This window comes from Trematomus bernacchii, unplaced genomic scaffold, assembly GCF_902827165.1.
Source record: "Trematomus bernacchii unplaced genomic scaffold, fTreBer1.1, whole genome shotgun sequence".
In the NCBI taxonomy this organism is placed as follows: domain Eukaryota; kingdom Metazoa; phylum Chordata; class Actinopteri; order Perciformes; family Nototheniidae; genus Trematomus; species Trematomus bernacchii.
In genome coordinates this window covers 196,105-214,158 of record NW_022987636.1, presented here as the reverse complement: position 1 = coordinate 214,158, position 18,054 = coordinate 196,105, and the positions used below count along the sequence as shown (strand labels likewise).

Genomic DNA, 18,054 nt, shown 5'->3' with positions numbered 1-18,054 from the left:
ATGAATATTGATATTTTACTTTTAGGTCTACACTGGGACAGGACATAAAATCATCCAAACCTGCCTCCGCTGTGAGATGGAAACTTTTTAAAAAAGCATTCTACTTCCTGTACTCCATAACAACAACTCCATGACATCTCCCTGCGTAACAACCACAATTGTCAGTTTCCTGTATTGGGTTTTTTAAGATTGTCAATGCACAGATGTGTTTATTACAATCACACTACATATTATTACTTGCACAACCTGTGTGTTCATTTGAATCATAAGAGAATAATAACTCAGATCTGTGGATATATGTAACAAGGCTTTTAGTGTAGGCTACTTCAGAGTCTCTGTGTTAAAGGGTGGGGCTGTACAAGGGTGCTCTACAAAAGGAACAATGATAAGGTTACTGTGCAACTACTAAATACAGGAAAGCCCATAAAACGAGTCTAGCTTACCTTTTTCTGTGTGATAATGATCAACATTTCTTAAGAACGAGGTGTGTATGTGTAATTGGTGCAGGTGAAGGATAAGAGAGGATAGGAAATGACCCTGGGAGAAAGCATGAAGCCTTGTTTGCTGCTACAGTCAGTCTGTGATGTTTCAAAGTCTATGTGTGTAATTGTGCCTCAACTTGTGTGAAACTGCTTTCTTATGATCACCCTGTTTTATTCCAAACCAAACAGAGACTCTCAGTGATCCCATCCCGACCCAAACTATAAGGATGCGGATTCCTGAGAGGTTTAAAAACTCACAGCAGAGTATATTTTAGTTGTTTGCATTCTGATTCCACACATATTTTCAGATCTGTATTATTGTCTGCTAATCTGAAGAATAAAGACACTTAGTAGTACACAAAACGTTAGTGGCAGCTGAACAGTGTGCAGGGAGAAATTATTTTAACCTCAAACTGATATATTCACTGTTGGCTTTAAATAAGAGGAGAGGAGGAGATGGAAAAACCTCCTGAACCATGAACTTTGAAGGACTCCTAACAAGGAGAACAGCTCCCACGATCCCACTGCTTCAGAATGCCTTTTGTCTTTTTGACTCCTTTTTGTTTTACTTGAGAGACCCCTAGTGGCAGAATATTGTGTGTTTAAATGATGGTGTATGACACCATGCTCAAAGAGAAAGGTACCACTTTACTCAGAAAGGGGAAATGTATATAGAAAATGACAAAGAAAATCATACAGAGGTTTCCATTAACCTGTAAGCCTACTTGTGTTATGACCAAAGACAATTTAATTTGGTCAGAGAGCCTACTCACTACTGGTGGTGCAGGAATGAGTCCTAAAACTGGGGAATTAGTTGGCATTTGACTTCCAGTTCCCTTGTCACAAAGTCAGGGATTTTTTGAATGTGTTTTAGGTTAGATGCCTGAAATAAGATCTGTGGTCAACACAAGCTGTAGAGATGTTCATGTTTGTTTTAAGACATACATCAGTAAATACCCCACTGGTGAATGTCTGAAGCTTCTATGTGTCTTACAACAAATGAAAACAAGTGACTTGAATTAATCAACAGATATCTTTAATGCTCAAAAGTATTCACTTATATTACATCATTGCAACATTAACTTCTAATAAGAATTAACAAACTTTACATTTCAAAAATTATGTTATGGAATATTTATGCACAAAATAAGTATTTTTAAAGCATTGTTTGATCATACAATAAATTACTTGAATCCCTCCTGCATTCCCATACAGTATGTTCTTTGATCCGAGTCCACATGTGTTTACACTCTTGGGTGGTCTATGTGTGTGTGTTTGTGTCCATATTCATGTCTCAAGCCCATTTCATCAATGACACAAATGAAGTTACACAGACAAAAATATATAAATTAACAAAAAAAGGTAATCACAAATGTTACAGAAGTCAGTGATTAACAAAAACTCAATACTGTGTGTGTGTGTGTGTGTGTGTGTGTGTGTGTGTGTGTGTGTGTGTGTGTGTGTGTGTGTGTGTGTGTGTGTGTGTGTGTGTGTGTGTGTGTGTGTGTGTGTGTGTGTGTGTGTGTGTGTGTGTGTGTTGTGTGTGTGTGTGTGTGTGTGTGTGTGTGTGTGTGTGTGTGTGTGTGTGTGTGTGTGTGTGTGTGTGTGTGTGTGTGTGTGTGTGTGTGTGTGTGTGTGTGTGTGTGTGTGTGTGTGTGTGTGTGTGTGTGTGTGTGTGTGTGTGTGTGTGTGTGTGTGTCCGTCTACTGGCGGCTTGAAATGGAGCTGGAGACGGATGGACGGATCAACTCTTCCATTATCTGAGCAAGGATGTGGCACAACTCCTTAGCCTGAAATGGAGATTAACAGATTACATCTTGAGGGTAATTTCTAATATGGCTGTTTCCAACGACTGTATGTTCAAAAAATTATAACAAATGCGAAATTCACTCTTAAAGCCCTCTAAATAGAAAAGTGTTGACATTAAGCGCTGCCACAAACTGGGATTGCATATTTGAGAAAGGTGACACGATGAACATGACTAATGATAGCAGTGATAAAATTAGAAAATATTTTATGTTATACAAACTTTACAATAACAGACAGTGTAGGTCAAAATTCTCTATACATATTTAAGGGACCTTCGCTTCATTGGCATTTAGAGAATGTCATGGGGTTCTTCTCTACTTTGAATTAATCATAATATTTTTTATGAGCAAAACATACGTTTTACAATATCTCAAAACGTTAATATGTTCAATAGCTATTTAAATGCTGCTACTGATTTTTAGCCATGGATGAGTACTTATTGGTTTTTATTACCAATGTCTGCTTTTTATCTATATTTACATCTTTATTATTGTTTGCCTATTTTATCCGCTATGTCACTTTTCACTTTTGCTGTAAAGCTGTACATTTCCCCACTGCGGGACTAATAAAGGAATTATGATTATGATTATTTCTCTGACAGAAAGATTGGGAAATGTACTTTTTTGTCACAAAATAAATTGGTCAAATTCATAGATTTGTTGTTGTTCTGTGAAGGGTGAAAAATATGCAAAGACATACGATTTTGGTTTGTGATCCAAAGAGCAAGACAAGACGCTATGTTTGAATTTGTTAAAGAGATCTGTTAAACATGTGTGTATTTCTTAAAAATAAAAAATCTACACAACATGGAGTCACAGACAGCTGTCAGTACCTGTTTGAGATGAATGGTGACTTTTTTGGGTCGCCCCGGATTGCCATAACTGATGTCCACAGCTGGCACTTTGCCGTGTTTCTTGGGGCGGACTGTGCGCATGGACTGCACGTCCGCCAGAGGAATCTGAAACACACGCTCCTGCAGAAGAAAGACACATCAATCATCAGATGGATTCTACAGGACTTTATCAATATGTAGTAATTATTTCTATAAAAATAAACTGAATCCCATTGAAAAAGGACAACAAATGTTGAATAATTCTGAAATAGAAAAAATAGTGCAAGGAAGTATGGAAATACAGTAAAAGAAAGACGTCTAGATTTCCTTTTGTGGCCTTCAATGATTCTAAAACCTAAATAAAAAATATATGTTCTCAGTCACAAGTTAAACATATTACATTTTGATATAACAATAACAATGTATATGATTTTTTACACACAGACATTGAAGCAATGGTCAGAGCAGTGGTTCCCAAACTTTTCCTGCAGGGGCCCCCTTTTGTAGATAAGAATATTTTCCACTTTGGGAACCACTGGGTTAGAGTGTTTTAGTGGGATGGCTAAGACCGTAAAAGTAAACGAAAACGGGTTGTGGTAACTCAAACATTTAAAAAAGGTAATTCACCGATAATTTTCTGATCTGAACTGATTTGTAATATTAAGTAAACAGTGCTCAACCACTTAAGTCCATATTGGTGAATATACTCAATATGTTTTACAGTAATCTGTCTGACGCTGGTCTGAATGGTGGTCTGAAGTCACGCATTTACATACAGATGTAGAAAGGACTCCACCCAGCGGATTCCAACCAAAAACCCAGCGTTTACCAGTGGCTGGGATTTTAAAGCCCTCCCACTATTTCCTGAGAGGGCGTTGCCAGATTTCCCCATTTGTTCAATTTCAGGATTTAACCATTCGGATCCAAGTAGACGGAAGGAATGAGGTATTTGCGGTCTACAATGACAGAGAAGAGACTGTCAAGTTAGGCTGTACTCAGCATTGAATCAAAACGCACTAAAGCTTTAGATCTTAATACGTTTGTGAGGCGTTTTGCTGAACAACATGGTAATCGCCGCATTCAGCTGTAATACATGCCAACTTGATGCTCTGCTCACGGATGACTCGATGAGCATAAAAAACTGTTAAGATGATGACCTTGTATGTGTGTATATATTTTTTTTCTTTGTGGGGGTCTGCCCCCAAAAAACAGTTTCAAGTCCTGAGAAAGTCAAATAAGACAGTGTGTAAAACTACACTGCCCAGCCAAAAAAAAGTAACCACTTTGATGTAACTAGGCCAGTAGGTAAGGACTTTCCACTGGATAATAACTGCAGCGATATGTTTTAGCTGAATACACGTTTTTTAACCCTAACTGATGCAGTTAGTCACTTCTTTAATGTTTGTTCTTTCTGATGTAAAGTCAAGGTTGTAACTGTTTGCAGTAAAGTCGTGGGGCGCTGAACTGTTCCTTTGAATCTTTTGAATTTTGATACATGATAGTAATTACTTGTCTTTCAAATTTGAAGGAGGGTGAGCAAGCATCTTGAGGAACATTCATCATGAACTCCTCCAAAAAATATAGTTTATTCAATAATAAATGAATATGTGAATCATAACAGTGATTGACAGCTGATAGGAATAATATGATTGTTAATGGTATCATATTCATACAGACAAACATCGATGAGACAGTTAATTAATGTACTTATTGCAGCAGTCTTCATAGATTTGGTTCCCCTGCTGAAGAGTGAAACAAACTCATTCAGTTATTGTTCAGTTCAAATTTATTAAATTATGTCTGCCACCTTATATATTTATATGTAAGGCTTTACTGATGTGCCACAATAATGTCACCTATGTTATTGAGTTAAAATATTAATTATTATTATAATTTATAATTTATAATTTATTATTATTGTGGCTTTCCAAGTTAACATTGATTGATATGACTGCGATTAAATCAGCATATACTTCTGCCAGGGGATGTCACCCCTCAAAATCTCCTGCCACCCTCTTGCCACCCCATGAATATTTGTCTAGATCCGCCTATGTGTCGAGGGGGAACTAGACACCCCTCTTCCTTTACAGCCATGGTCCGGTCTGACAGCGCTCAGCTGCAGAGAGGAAGAGAAGATCACTGCTTTTTTTTTTTTGACTTGCAAAATTATCTTTTAAATTGACAAACATCATATGTGTAATTCGTGGCACAATTCAAACGGGATCGAAAGATAATCTTTCTCTCTCCATTGACTTCAATACATAATTTTTCCGAAATAAGGTCCCATGGAGGTCCACCGGAAGGGGAGGGACTTCGCCACTTGGCTTCCTGCGCCACTGAGCAGCTCTCATAGGAATGAACGAAGCCCCGCCTCCAACGCTTCTCTCTTCTCTTAATACATCCATGTGTTCTACTGCATGTAAACAACTCGGATATATTTGGAAGTTAAAGCCGAAAACGGACGTATTCCTCCTCTGGGAAAATCGCAGAGGGACCAGTAGTGAAGGTATTGGAGGTTAAACGTGCAGATTTCTTCTCAAATTTTAAGCGAACTTTCCCCAGTCTTGGTCGCCGTAATATTGATGCTCTCTTTGGCCGCGCTACTCTGGTGAGGTACGTATTGTCTTTACACCGTATTTGTTCATTTCTGCATCACATGCATTTAGTGTGGCACGGTGTGTTATTGTCAGCATGTTTGATTTGAGCTTTTGTTGGCAACATTTATTACATTATATATACTTTTGAATACTGCAGACAAGCAGGCTTTTCCTTAGGAGGCCGTTGTATTTCTTTGGGACATGGTTGAGACTTCATAGACAAACTTAACAATGCTGCTACTCCGGTTCACTTCCACAAACATACTACTCTCGCACGCTCTGCACATGCACGAGCCACACACCTACCCCCCTCTCTCTCTTAAAGGGATAGTCGACATACTCTGTATCACCCTACTATTATATCAAAGGTGATTGATACGTGCAAGACAGTGTGTTTATATGGTTCTAAGTTATATCTCAAAGTAGAACGTTTGTGTTGCAACACTTCTGTGGTAAATTTCGATTTGAATTCGGCGGCTTTGTTTTTATTGCCATGCATGTCTGGGCATGTTTTAGTAACTCAGAGAAGCACAGAGGTTTCACGTTCATTTCATGCAATGGCGTTGGTACCATGCATTCTGCATTTTTGTAACGCAAGCTCACTTTAAATGTAGGCTTGTAATAATCAGTGCGGAAAATACCGTGTCACGGCAAAGCACCAGTAGCTATCCCGGGTCTTAGTATGTTAACCTGACTTTCATACAGTTAATAAAGGGTCACTTCAAACATTTTAAAGTAAAATCAATCAAGTTCATTTTCAGAAGTTATTTCATTCATAATCCTGAGAGTTTAGTAGTAGTCTTCCAGTTATATTTTGTTAAGTAATATAAGCCTGTTTCAAATTGTTTGTAATTTAGCAAAGCTTGCCTAATGCAGCTCGGCATCAGCAGTTAGCTCCCTTTTAGTCACATTTCCTTGATGCTCTTTACCTGTTCACTTTTCAACATGGGGAATGGGCTAGAAAATTCCACTTTGCTGAGGTTGTTACCACTTGTGGTAGGAAGTAAAGTCTGTGAAGGAGATGAAGCATGGGCCATATTAAAAGACCTTAAAGAAATTGTGCAGCTGGTGTTGTCGACATATTTCACAGAGGAATCCATCCAGTACATGCAGACTAAAATAAGTGATCACAGGCAGTCTTCAATCTGTCTTTCCAGACTTCAAGCTCAGAGTGCTGGTACCGTAAGCATTTAAGGCCATTTGAGCTGACATCCTCAGACAACTTTTCTGTGCATCCGCTGTCCGAGCTAAATGACACATTAAGTATCACAGCATACAATATGGATGGACATTTCAAGTTGACAATAAATATGTATTTCCATCAGAGACTTGCAGGATTACATGTTTCTAGAAGTGGGGACATACTGTATGTGTCACCACCACCCACCATGACAGGCCAAGCCTAGGAAGACTAAGACTTAATGATTGTTTTGTTTTTTGCGCAGTTTTCATTGGAGTTTTCATTCAAAACTGAACTCTAGACACTGCCTGACTTTTGTGTTGCCAAACTGAATGTTCCTCATATTGCCTCTTTTCTCTTTTTTTTTTAATAACAGGAAATGGCAGCTCAAAACTACGTACTTCATGTCCATACCTCAATGGACATTATCAGGAAGATGACTTTATCTTCAAGTCCAGAATCTGTGGATGAGCTAAAAACCATGATAAAAGAAAAGTTTAAGCTAAACTTTGACTTTAACTTATCATACCAAGATCCAGACTTTGACGGGAGGTTATGTTCCCTTGTAGACATCGAGGAGCTTCCATTAAAGGCTGTATTGCTAGTTATGAAGTCTGAGAGTGATGCCAGTTCCGAAGCATCAGAGGACACAACAATATTGCCCCATGACATAACTCCAGAGAGGGCAGAGGGATGGCCTGCTGTTTTTCCAGTGCCCACGTTTGCCTTGCAGGTAGAACACATACTCGGTGAGGGAAATCTTACATATGAGAGAACAGAGAAAACTCTAAAGATTTCTCGGGGTCAAAAGCACATCATCCTTGAGAACCTTGCAACCAAAATGCATAGCTTCAAGGCATACCCCAATGATAAGGAGGTTTCAATGGTAGCAGAGGCACTGGTCACTAAGCATCCTTGTCTAAAAGAGCCAGGGTCTCAGACAGGATGGTGCGGCTGGAGAAATAGTCTGAAGTTTAAGATGGGAAACTTCCGCACAAAGTTAAGTCGAGCAGGATTTCATGAGGTAGCTGTCAATTCTGGGAAGAGGAGTAGAAACAATCCAGACAAACAATCTCCCCACACTAACATCAAAAGACCAAAGAGGGCAGAGGTGAATTTCTTGCCTAATTTCCCATTAGGTGAAGATGGTACAAGCCTTGAGCGATTGAGACTCCAAATTGTAGATGAAGTTAAGATGAGAGACAAAAACCTTCCCCTGATTGCAAAGTTAATGCAGACTACCTTTGCCCTGCGGCGCAATGAGGTCATCAATGATGGCCTACCTGTTGGCCAGATCCTGGAACGCTGGCCTGCCTTGAAAATAGAGTCACAGGTGAACATCTTTGACTTATTACACATATTTCATTATTTTGTGTGCCTTTGTCATTGATAACTTTGACTTATTACTCAGATTGATCATGTTACGTTTCTGTTCATCTCTGCTGTCTTCAGTCTGCATATGCATTGTACTGGGACTTAAATAGTCCTTTTATATATTTGCAGATTTGTGCCGAGTTTCAGAGGATTGCAAACATCAACCTGAAGAAGCACTTCTATGCTGAGTTGGATCGGCATGCCCCCCGTCTTCAGAGCCTGTTCAGAAAGAAAGCTGCACGCAAAGGGAAAGTAGCTGAAGGTCTGGATCAGCGATTCAGCTCTTATGACCTCCAGGTGAGTCGGTTATGCCTCTTGGTGTTTGATCATTATAAGAGTGGATTCTCTTTGTCAAATGCTCATCTCTTCAGTCATGGAAGGGCCCTTGTTGTGATATAAGTTGTTGTGCTGCTATGCTGTTTAGCATCCAAAGTAAAGCAAATATATGTTCTCCACCCCAGGAGCAAGGCGACGTCCATGTCCTCCGTGCTGCTGTCCTCCGGGCTCTGCCTGCATATCTGCATGAGGATGACTCCAGGTTTCTGAAGCCGTGGCATGTAAGTCAGCATAAGAATTGTTTCAAATGTATGTGACGGATGATCACAAAATACAGTTATTCTTGTTACATTGTTTCAGTAGCTCTAGCGCAGGAAAAAATGTATTTACATTTGTATAGTGAAAGGTTATAATAAACGAAGAATTTAGTTTGGAAAAGAATGAACGGTCCTGGTGTCATCAAAGATGGATTCTGTCAGTATCTAGAGATAGCTATGGCCAGTTAGGGTAACATTTCCCTGTTCTTGTCCCCAGGTGGCACAGTCCGATGAACCGGACATTGATGACATGGCCGTTGGACTTCTCTTGATCAGTGCCAAGTCAGAAAATACCTCGCTCTGCTGCCCAGAGAGGATCGCTGTGGTACTGGAGGGGAACAGAGTGTTCGAACTCCCCCAGTTGGCTGAGGCATTCATCCTGCTTTATGCACTGATCTATGCTCTGAATCTAAGTTACCCAAAAGACTTGGCCAACACCTTTGACTTCACCCAGAAAGTCTTGATGGGCCAGGACAATCGGAAGCTGAGGCCAAGAGTGTTGAGCCTTAAAAATGTCCTGTTGGCAGTGCAGTAATCTCACTCTATGAACAAACAAAGTTGCACTTTAACAGGCACCACATACCGTAGAGCACTGTATTGTATATCGGTTTATTTTACAACAAAGTCTTTTGAATGTTTCAATATTCAACTTGAAGTTTGAATTTGTTACTGTTCAGCTTCAACTTGAAGGAGTGTTTGTAGATGTGTAAATAGTATGGACAACATGTTCCCATACGTTGGTTTATATTTCTATATGTTCCTGTTCTTTATGGTCCATGTGGTAAACTGAGCAGCAGGTCACATTGTGTTTGACTGATGCAAGTGATGGTTCAAAAAGTGGCTCTGGACATTTCTCAAGGCCTGTTTTTAAGGTGTTTTGTTTTTTAAAGTGAACTATTTGTCAAACAATACATATTCTTGTTTGGTAAATAGTTTATGGTTACTTAATAAAACAGTGACCTGTATATAAATTGTCTGTGTTAAAGGTTTTCTTTCTTATTTACTCAAAATGTTTACTTGTCAAGGTTCTTACGGTCATTAAAAACCTGGAAAAGTCATGGAAATTCATAATGCAAATTCCAGGCCCTGGAAAAGTTATGGAAAACAATATTTTTCCCAAAGTTTTGGAAAAGTCATGGAAATGTAACTAAAGTTGCATCAAATATAATTTATATTTTATCTAATCGCCGAAATAGTAATACTATAATGATAATAAATACTGTATAGTAATGAAACGTAAAATGGCATTTAACTGACGAGGTATTTTGCTGGTGAGAGATTTGAGTTGCTTTAGCGTGTAGAAGCTAGTAAGCCTATTTGATTTGTTTTAGATAGGCACAACATGTTTCATATGCAGACCTTATTTTCCTGTTCCATGTTAAAATAAACCATTTTCAGTGGTACCGCTGAGAAAGAGTAATTTGTTTGGTCATGGAAAATTAGGTAAAGGTCATGGAAAAGTCATTGAAAATCATTGGTGAAAAAGTATGAACCCTACTTACAGTTACTACATCATATTTATGTAATCAGTTTTAAAAAATATACATTCAGTTTTGAGTACTACACAAGCAACATTTTCAATACATAGTGGGGTTCATACGGCTACATGTTTTTAAAAGGTAATACAAATATTTAGGTTAACCTTGATTTTTATTTGTACTGTGTTAACAAAATACCTAGTTAAAATAACTTAAGTACTGTTTAACTAAACAGTTAAAAATACGTTTGTGTCACTTGAAATTACTAGTAAATGGTACTCAATCAATACATTTAAAAAACATTTACATAAGTAGTGTTGATGTAAAAATGTCGATGTCATCAGTTGAAGTTGTATTAAGTGGTCAGGTTTTAGTGCTGAAGGTACCTTTGTTTTGGGGTGAAGGAACAGCACCCCCTCCTGACTGATGCTGACCATGCAGGGCGAGGGACAGCCCCGCTGGCTCACCTTCTGGGCCAGGAAGGTGTTAGAGCCAAACAGAGGCATGGCGCTCAGAAACTCTGCAAGACAACCACAATTATTATGAGAGGGAAGGAGAGAAGGAGAGGAGGGGAGAGGAGATACTACCCACCAATAAATTGTATTTTGGCGTTTTGAGGGCTGAGGGAGTGCATGGCAGCGATCTGGCCCTCACAGAAGGTCTGGATCTCAGCAGCTTTGATGCTCAGGCCGTCCAGGGAGGGCAGGTACTCCTTCATCTCCGCTCTTGAAGAGAAAAACAATCAGAAACGTTCAGTATAAAAAGTTAGTCAAGTTAGGTGTTGAGTGATAACAACATAGATACTAAAATAATGCACATGTCACCAGAAGAAAGCAGTATTACTGGGGAGATGATCAGGATAATGTGATGTTAGCGCACTGGGAGACACTGGCTGACCAATGCTGCCAAGTATAATGGAGTGCTTTGTACTTGATGTGAATTCACTTTAGGCAATCATTCACACCTTGTATGCAGTAGCCCAGTGTCAAAAAGGGATTCAACAAATCTGGACTTCCAAAAAGTTGGGAAACTTTAAGTACAGAAATGAAGAAGAATGAAGTGTATAGTGTATTATTTATCTAATTGATGTGTCTTTAAATAAGAGCCATTGGTTACAGCTTAGCATTGTGTTGCAACTTGGTTTTGATTGTGGTACTGTTGACTACTAACAAAATAAAATATTAAAAGTGTGTTATACTGACTTTAAACTCAATATACATAAATGCAACATTACCAGTGCGGTAAAATACACATGATGGATTATGGATTATAGGGTACATAATGTTACCTGGTAAAGGTACGATAGAACTTGATGTAAAGTTAGAGAAAGGAGAAAACAATATGGGAACTGAATTTACACTGCTGATTATTTAAGAGGTACATGTTCTACTATAACATGGTACAAAAGGACCTACTGAACAATAGTCTGACATTTGGGAGGAGTTCTAAGAAAGGTAAATCGAAGAAAGAAGTGTGTACAGCGTACGTGAGAGTGACCGTCCACTCAGCTGAGGCTCTGTTTGGTGTAGCTGTGGCTGACAGAGATGTGTTCTGCTACCATTTGGCATAACGTCTGTTTTGTTGGATTGTAATTGTCTGGAGAATGGTTCAAAATGACCTGTTGAATTTGAAAGTTCAAACATGAGCTATAGCTTAATGGTGGAATGACTCTTTCCCCTGACTACTGCTATCTGTGTTGTATTCTTTTCTGTTGAGCTCTCCAAAATGAATCCATACCTAAACTGATGAGAATAGTGTGTCAGTGTGTGACTCACAGTGAGGGCTCACCCTGCAGACCCTGGCCCAGGTGCTGCAGAGCGGACAGCTGAGCCATCTGCTGCACCGAGGAGGAGGAGGAGAAGCCGTCTGCAGGGGCCAGCAGGAGGTGCCCACTCAGGTAGTCAGCCAGGAGCTTCACACACATACACACACACACACACACACACACACACACACACACACACACACACACACACACACACACACACACACACACACATTAAAATGACACAAGATAGATTCTGGACCAGTGTTCTGCTGCTCCTGTCTGTTCTCACCTGCTGGTAGTGGAACTCCACATAGAGGTCACTGCTGAAGGTCAGAGGGCTCCTCCACATCACTCTCCTCAGGGACAGGAAGATGGAGCCGTCATCCAGCAGGAAGTCGAACAGATACTCTTCAGCATGGAGGGGACGCACCGTCCCATCTGACGGAGGACCAGCAGATAATCTGTCACTTTGACCCTTTCACACACATATGCCATTCTCTGCCTTTAGAGGTCTCTCAATAACAATGAAAAGATGGACGGAGTTTGGTGACACGAAGCAGCGTAGGATCATGGGAGTTCTGCTCCTGGTTACGATTTCCTCAGTGTTCATGGTTTAAGGGTTTTTCACCGTCAATAGTGAATAAGGTGTGACATTATAAATCAAAGTTGTTTCTCTGATGACTTCAGTTCCAGACGTCCTATCATTACAATTCTTCATCAAGTAAACATATAGGTTTAAAAAGCACCCAGATCTAAAAAGTTGATGGTAAAAATATGCCTTAAAGCGGATATAAAGACAGTACATGACTTCTGTTTCTGGTAGACAACGAATATGATGTCATCACAGGAAACATCACCTTCATTTAAATTACACATTTCTCTGTGTATGTGCACAACACAAAACTAATATATATATAAATATATGTATATATAAAACATAGAACTAGTCACTTTCTTTTAGACATTTTAATGCTGCAAAACTAAACATGCTGCCTTTAACTGCATCTTTATAAGAGGTTCCCTCAATGAATAATGTCCATATCTTAAGTGTTGATATTGTGTTCTGTGTATTTTTATTAAGAGTAGGGGTGTACTGTTTTCTGGGGATAAATGGTTTTATTTCTAAATGTGTATGTATTACTTTGGCGTAAAAACATTTGAAAACAAAGTCATCAGTGGGCCTTGGTGTGTCTCCTGACAGTCATCCCTCTTCAGTCCTCCCTGAGACAGCAGAGTGTCTTACCTTGGCGTCGGTTGGCGAGGATGGAGAACTCTTTGATTTCCGTCAGGTTTAAGACTCCCATCTCTTTACAGAAGTCTGTGACTGCTTCTCCTGCCAACTACAGGAAGATACAAAATACCACCAGGAGATATGAATAAATAAAAGAAGACTCTGGTTTGGTTCATACATAAGTAGGCGTATATAAATCTTACACTGAAGCTGCGTATCTTGATGGGGAATTCCACTTCTCCTGGCAGCTGGATGGGAACACGTCGAGAAGTTTTCCCAGCCTGAAGAAAAACAGCGGAAATGTAAACGCCTTGATAATGATGGGATATAACAGTTTATTCGATGTTTTGATTTGCTTCAGTGTGTAGGTAACTTGCCAGAATGGCGTCCATCTCCACATGTGACGGGATGTTACGGCGACCGCCAAAAGTGAGAGAGCGCTGCATGTTCTCCTGACACACACACGCCAGCTCTGAGGACACGGGGTGTTAGGAAGAGCCATTCCATTTATATATCAATTGTAATATACATGTTATATATTGTAGTATAATGTGCACATTTTTACTTTAATGTCTTGTGTTAATATCAATATTTACGTTATATATTATTTTAACTTTTATTGGACATTTTGCTTCACATTCTTATGTTTATATAAAACATTTTATTTTATCTTTGTATTGCACATTCTTTGTAAGACTTCTTATGTTTATATTAATTTATTATACTGTTTCATTTTATTTGAGGTTTTATTGGACATTTTTACTTTAACTTCTTATCTTTGTATAAATATCTTTATTTGCTTTAATTTAAAAAAAGGTGTTGCACATTCTTACTCTAACTTCATATGTTTGTATAAATACTTGTATTATTTTAGTATACTTAGTATAGTATTTTGTCTAAATCGTTTTATTTATTTAATTCTAAATCGAGCAGCTTGCACAAAACCCAAATTCCCCCGGGGTAAATAAAGTATTCTGATTCTGATTCAGATTTTGAATCAGCTGCTTATATCTAGCATTTTATATTATATCATATTTTGATATTACAATAACTGAAATCCAGCACTTAGTGATATCCGTCTGCATGCTTTGTGTTTCTTCTACCTTGGTATGGGTGCTGGTAGTCCTCGGAGATGTCTTGCAGGTGGCGTGTGACAAACGGCTGCAGAGTGTCGGAGCAGGGGAAGAAGCCCGTCATCAGGTTGAGCAGCCGCCAGCCCAGCGTACAGAAAGACCTGGAGACAGACAACAAGGCAATTGAAATCAACCTGATTATAAAAAATTAGATTTCTGCATTTTTGCACACTCAATTCAGGGCCTTAAGATAAGTGGTCAGGAAAGCTGTGATGTTAGAGATGTTAAAGCTATACATATATACAGTAGATGGGAAGTTGGCATTGTTGGCATTGACATTGCAGAATGCTAAGAGTGCGATGCAGAAGATCCAGAAACACTGAATCATCAGAAGAGACTGGATTTTCTGGGAGTGGCCCTAAAGAGACAGCTGCTAAAGTTGTGCGTTTCATTGAGAGGGGGAATACAGGACAGGAGAAACCCGAAATACAAGTATAACTCTAAAGGCAAAAGATGGAGTTCAGTGGCGCAGTGTAAATTACAGATAGTTCAGCCCATCTTTGAACAGAAAACAGTAAAGATGACGGATCAAAAACCAGAAGAATTAGCTTAAAGATGTTCAGAAAAGCTCTGTAGAAGCTCTTTGGCTTCTTCAGGTCCAGGGTTTCACATCCAGGGTTTGGATCTTTTGAAAAGCGTTCATACACAGAAAATGTTACCAAACACTTCAATACATGACACTCACTTGGCTGGGTTTTGGGTGGTTTGCTTGATGACCTGGCAGTAGATTTCATCTCTCAGCATCTCCTTCTCCTTCCCTAACTGAACAGAAACTCTTCTTTAAATATCATCAAGCTTATGGAACTCGAAGACACAGATTAACACGGGGGGGGGGGGCCTCACCAGAAGGATGCGGCTCAGACAGCCTGACTGCGTGTTATCCTTCTTGAACGGCATCCCTCCCATGAACTGCATCAGGTCTGGAGGACAGGGATATGCAGATAGATGAAGAGAGTGAGTACAGTGGTCTCAGTGTGCATGAATGTTTGGATGGTACGTGTGGATGCACTCACTCATGAAGCACTGGACTGATAACTCATTGAGCTCAGGATCATTGTAGAGAATGAGGGACTCCTGGATGGGAACCTGGATGAATAAAAGCAAACACAGTTAGTTGACTTGTTCAGGAACTCTCAGTTACATTAAAATATCAGCATTAACAGTTAGCTGAAAACAAAGGCATGTGTATATATCAGAACAATACAATTCAGAGATCCGCCCAACTCATGATTCTAAATATCCAAGCAAGATTTGTAAGATTGGCTTGTTGGCAGGTTTGCTGATGCATGTAGATGTCAGTGAAAACCTTTTTATACAACTTATTTCTCATGTATTCTGATTTGAAGGTGGTATCAATATATTTTCTGGTCTAAGAATTACATTTGATTTAGTTTAGTTATGTTCAACGTGACATTCTGCTATTAAACCAAATTCCTAATTACACAAGCCGGCCTTCGTCTCGCCCCCGTTGCCAGATATCTGGCAGTGTGTGGAGGCGACGTGGCGGCAGCCATTGAGGACGAAGGCCCCAATAGCAGCCATGGGGGGGGGGCCGACCTCATGTCGAGGGGCGGCCCCCTGCCAGGCGAGTGGGCGCTTCACCCGGAGGTGGTGAAGCAGGTCTGGGTCCAGTTCGGGAGAGCAGAGATGGACCTGTTCGCCAGCCGGCACAACAGCCACTGTGCCCAATGGTTCTCCATGGCTCTGAGCGACGACCCGCCCTTGGGGGTGGACGAGTTCGCACACGAGCCATGGCCAAGGAAGCTGCTATACGCCTTTCCACCGCTGCGTCTCATTCTCCCTCTCCTGGGGAGAGTGAGGCGAGAACGTCTGGCAGTCATCCTAGTGGATCCGGATCGCGTCGGGGTGCCGTGGTACTCAGAGATGACACAGATGAAGGTGGGCCAGCCCTGGGCGATTCCCCAGTTCTGGGGGGGCGATGTCTCAAGAGGCAGGTGCAATCGGGGCGTTACCCACTCTGGGCCGTCCTCTTCAGGCTTGGCTCCTGAGAGGGACAGGCTGAGACAGGGTGGATTGTCTGATAGTGTTATTCAGTCTATCCAAGCAGCTAGAGCAGAATCCACCACAGCCTGTTACAGGCCGAAGTGGCTGGGATTCCAGCGATGGTGTGAGGAGCGGGGAATAGAGCCCCTATCTTGTGAGTTGGGCTCTATTTTGTCCTACTCTCTGGTGGACAGAGGGCTTGCTCATTCCACAGTGAAGGTGTATGCAGCAGCCATCTCGTCCTGCCATGAGGGATTTGACGGCAGGTCAGCCTTCTCTCATCCACTGATGTCGCGGTTTTTACCGGGGGTCAGGAGGCTGCGCCCAGTAGTGCGCGCCTCCGCCCCGCAGTGGGACCTACCGTTGGTGCTCGAGGCTTTGGTCACAGAACCATTTGAGCCTCTGGAGCTCTCCTCCCTGAAAGCACTGTCGTGGAAGACAGCTTTGCTTCTTGCCTTAACGTCAGCCAAGAGAGTGTCCGAGTTAACCGCTCTGTCGGTGCACCCGAGCTGCTTGTTGATTCAGGGTGACCAGAGCGGGGCGACACTCAGACCGAACCCCTCCTTTGTGCCCAAGAGCCTAAGGAGTACGTTCAGGTCGAGGGCTATTCAGCTGGGAGGCTTTAGTCTTCCACCCTGTAGTGGGGCTAGAGAAGCTAAATTGCACCTCCTCTCCCCGGTGCGTGCGCTAGCATGTTATGTGGAGCGCACGGCTGCCTTTAGACACACAGCTGTTTGTGTGCTTTGGGAGCTCTGTCCAAGAAACGCCTGGCAGGCTGGCTCTGCGAGTGCATTGCACATGCCTACGGACAGGCGGGGAGAGCCTGCCCGCGGGGGTCCGTGCAAACTGTACACGGGCTGTGGCTGTGTCAACAGCCTTATTCAACGGTGTGAGTGTAGAGGACATATGCACGGCGGTGGGCATCTGACCCCCTCCCCGGGCGTAATGCGCTTATGTTTTTCCAGGCCCCCTGGAGGGTCCCGGGGGACGTAGTGCGCGCTGGGCTCATACAGGGCTGGAGGGCTCTCCTCGCCTGCCTAGGGGCAGGAGGGGAGAGCCCTCCACACTATAGTCCACACAATCAATCTTTATTTCAGACTCAAGGTCCATATCACATACAAAATGACAAGATACACATCAATACACACACGGGGTCAGTATCTGAGTGTGGGGGACATGGGGCACTCTCCCCGTGCTCCTTAGGGACTCGGGAGAGGTGGTGCACAGTGAGCCCATACGGGACTGGGGACTCTCTCCGTCTGTCTATAGGCAGGGGGGGGGGGGGGAGCCCTCAGCACTGTTTTCCGAGCACACTTTTCGCGAGGTAAGCGCGTCGGAGTGTGCTCTGTCAGCCGCTGCCCAGGCTCCTCCACGGTCACAACCGAGGTAAAGGAGGGTGCGGTGCAGCGGCTGCTAACCAGAAAGCCGGTCAGGGGCAGTGGGATGGAACGGTGTTGTTGGACAACAGCGCGTGTATACATCGGGGCTCTGCCCACTGTACGCATAGAGTCCAGTAGAGGGCGGAGCCTGTGAGAGATATAACGAGGGGTTACGTATGGTAACCCTTGTTATA

At 41.6% G+C, this 18,054-nt stretch overlaps 2 protein-coding genes across 3 annotated transcripts in view; one reads left to right on the top strand and one right to left on the bottom strand.

Annotated features, from left to right (window-relative positions):
- Positions 1 to 2,133: 2,133 nt before the first annotated feature.
- Positions 2,134 to 18,054, bottom strand: part of myo15b (myosin XVB) — a 70,512-nt gene continuing 54,591 nt past the window's right edge. The window contains exons 56-68 of the mRNA XM_034133125.1: positions 15,491 to 15,563; positions 15,321 to 15,397; positions 15,163 to 15,239; positions 14,448 to 14,578; positions 13,722 to 13,816; positions 13,548 to 13,625; positions 13,357 to 13,453; positions 12,403 to 12,551; positions 12,121 to 12,257; positions 10,937 to 11,070; positions 10,732 to 10,865; positions 3,124 to 3,264; positions 2,134 to 2,272 (exon numbers count right to left, since the gene is read on the bottom strand). Coding sequence (XP_033989016.1) covers positions 2,186 to 2,272; positions 3,124 to 3,264; positions 10,732 to 10,865; positions 10,937 to 11,070; positions 12,121 to 12,257; positions 12,403 to 12,551; positions 13,357 to 13,453; positions 13,548 to 13,625; positions 13,722 to 13,816; positions 14,448 to 14,578; positions 15,163 to 15,239; positions 15,321 to 15,397; positions 15,491 to 15,563 — 1,410 coding nt within the window. The 3' untranslated portion in view covers positions 2,134 to 2,185. The remainder of the gene's footprint in view (positions 2,273 to 3,123; positions 3,265 to 10,731; positions 10,866 to 10,936; positions 11,071 to 12,120; positions 12,258 to 12,402; positions 12,552 to 13,356; positions 13,454 to 13,547; positions 13,626 to 13,721; positions 13,817 to 14,447; positions 14,579 to 15,162; positions 15,240 to 15,320; positions 15,398 to 15,490; positions 15,564 to 18,054) is intronic.
- LOC117484706 lies at positions 5,486 to 9,953 on the top strand. 2 transcript variants are annotated; one of them, XM_034133133.1, is made up of 5 exons: positions 5,486 to 5,731; positions 7,277 to 8,233; positions 8,404 to 8,571; positions 8,736 to 8,831; positions 9,085 to 9,953. In XM_034133133.1, exons 2-5 carry the CDS (start codon positions 7,280 to 7,282, stop codon positions 9,400 to 9,402), a joined length of 1,536 nt encoding a protein of 511 aa, XP_033989024.1. In that variant the 5' UTR covers positions 5,486 to 5,731; positions 7,277 to 7,279; the 3' UTR covers positions 9,403 to 9,953. The 2 variants fall into 2 exon arrangements, with proteins under 2 accessions (XP_033989024.1, XP_033989023.1); XM_034133132.1 differs by having other exon boundaries at positions 5,486 to 5,736.

Excerpts from the sequence above, each read along its gene's own strand:
- LOC117484706 (XM_034133133.1), top strand. The coding sequence starts at position 7,280 with ATGGCAGCTCAAAACTACGTACTTCATGTCCATACCTCAATGGACATT. Across the intron at positions 8,234-8,403 it reads CCTTGAAAATAGAGTCACAG|ATTTGTGCCGAGTTTCAGAG; the intron begins GTGAACATCTTT and ends ATATATTTGCAG. Across the intron at positions 8,572-8,735 it reads TCAGCTCTTATGACCTCCAG|GAGCAAGGCGACGTCCATGT; the intron begins GTGAGTCGGTTA and ends TCTCCACCCCAG.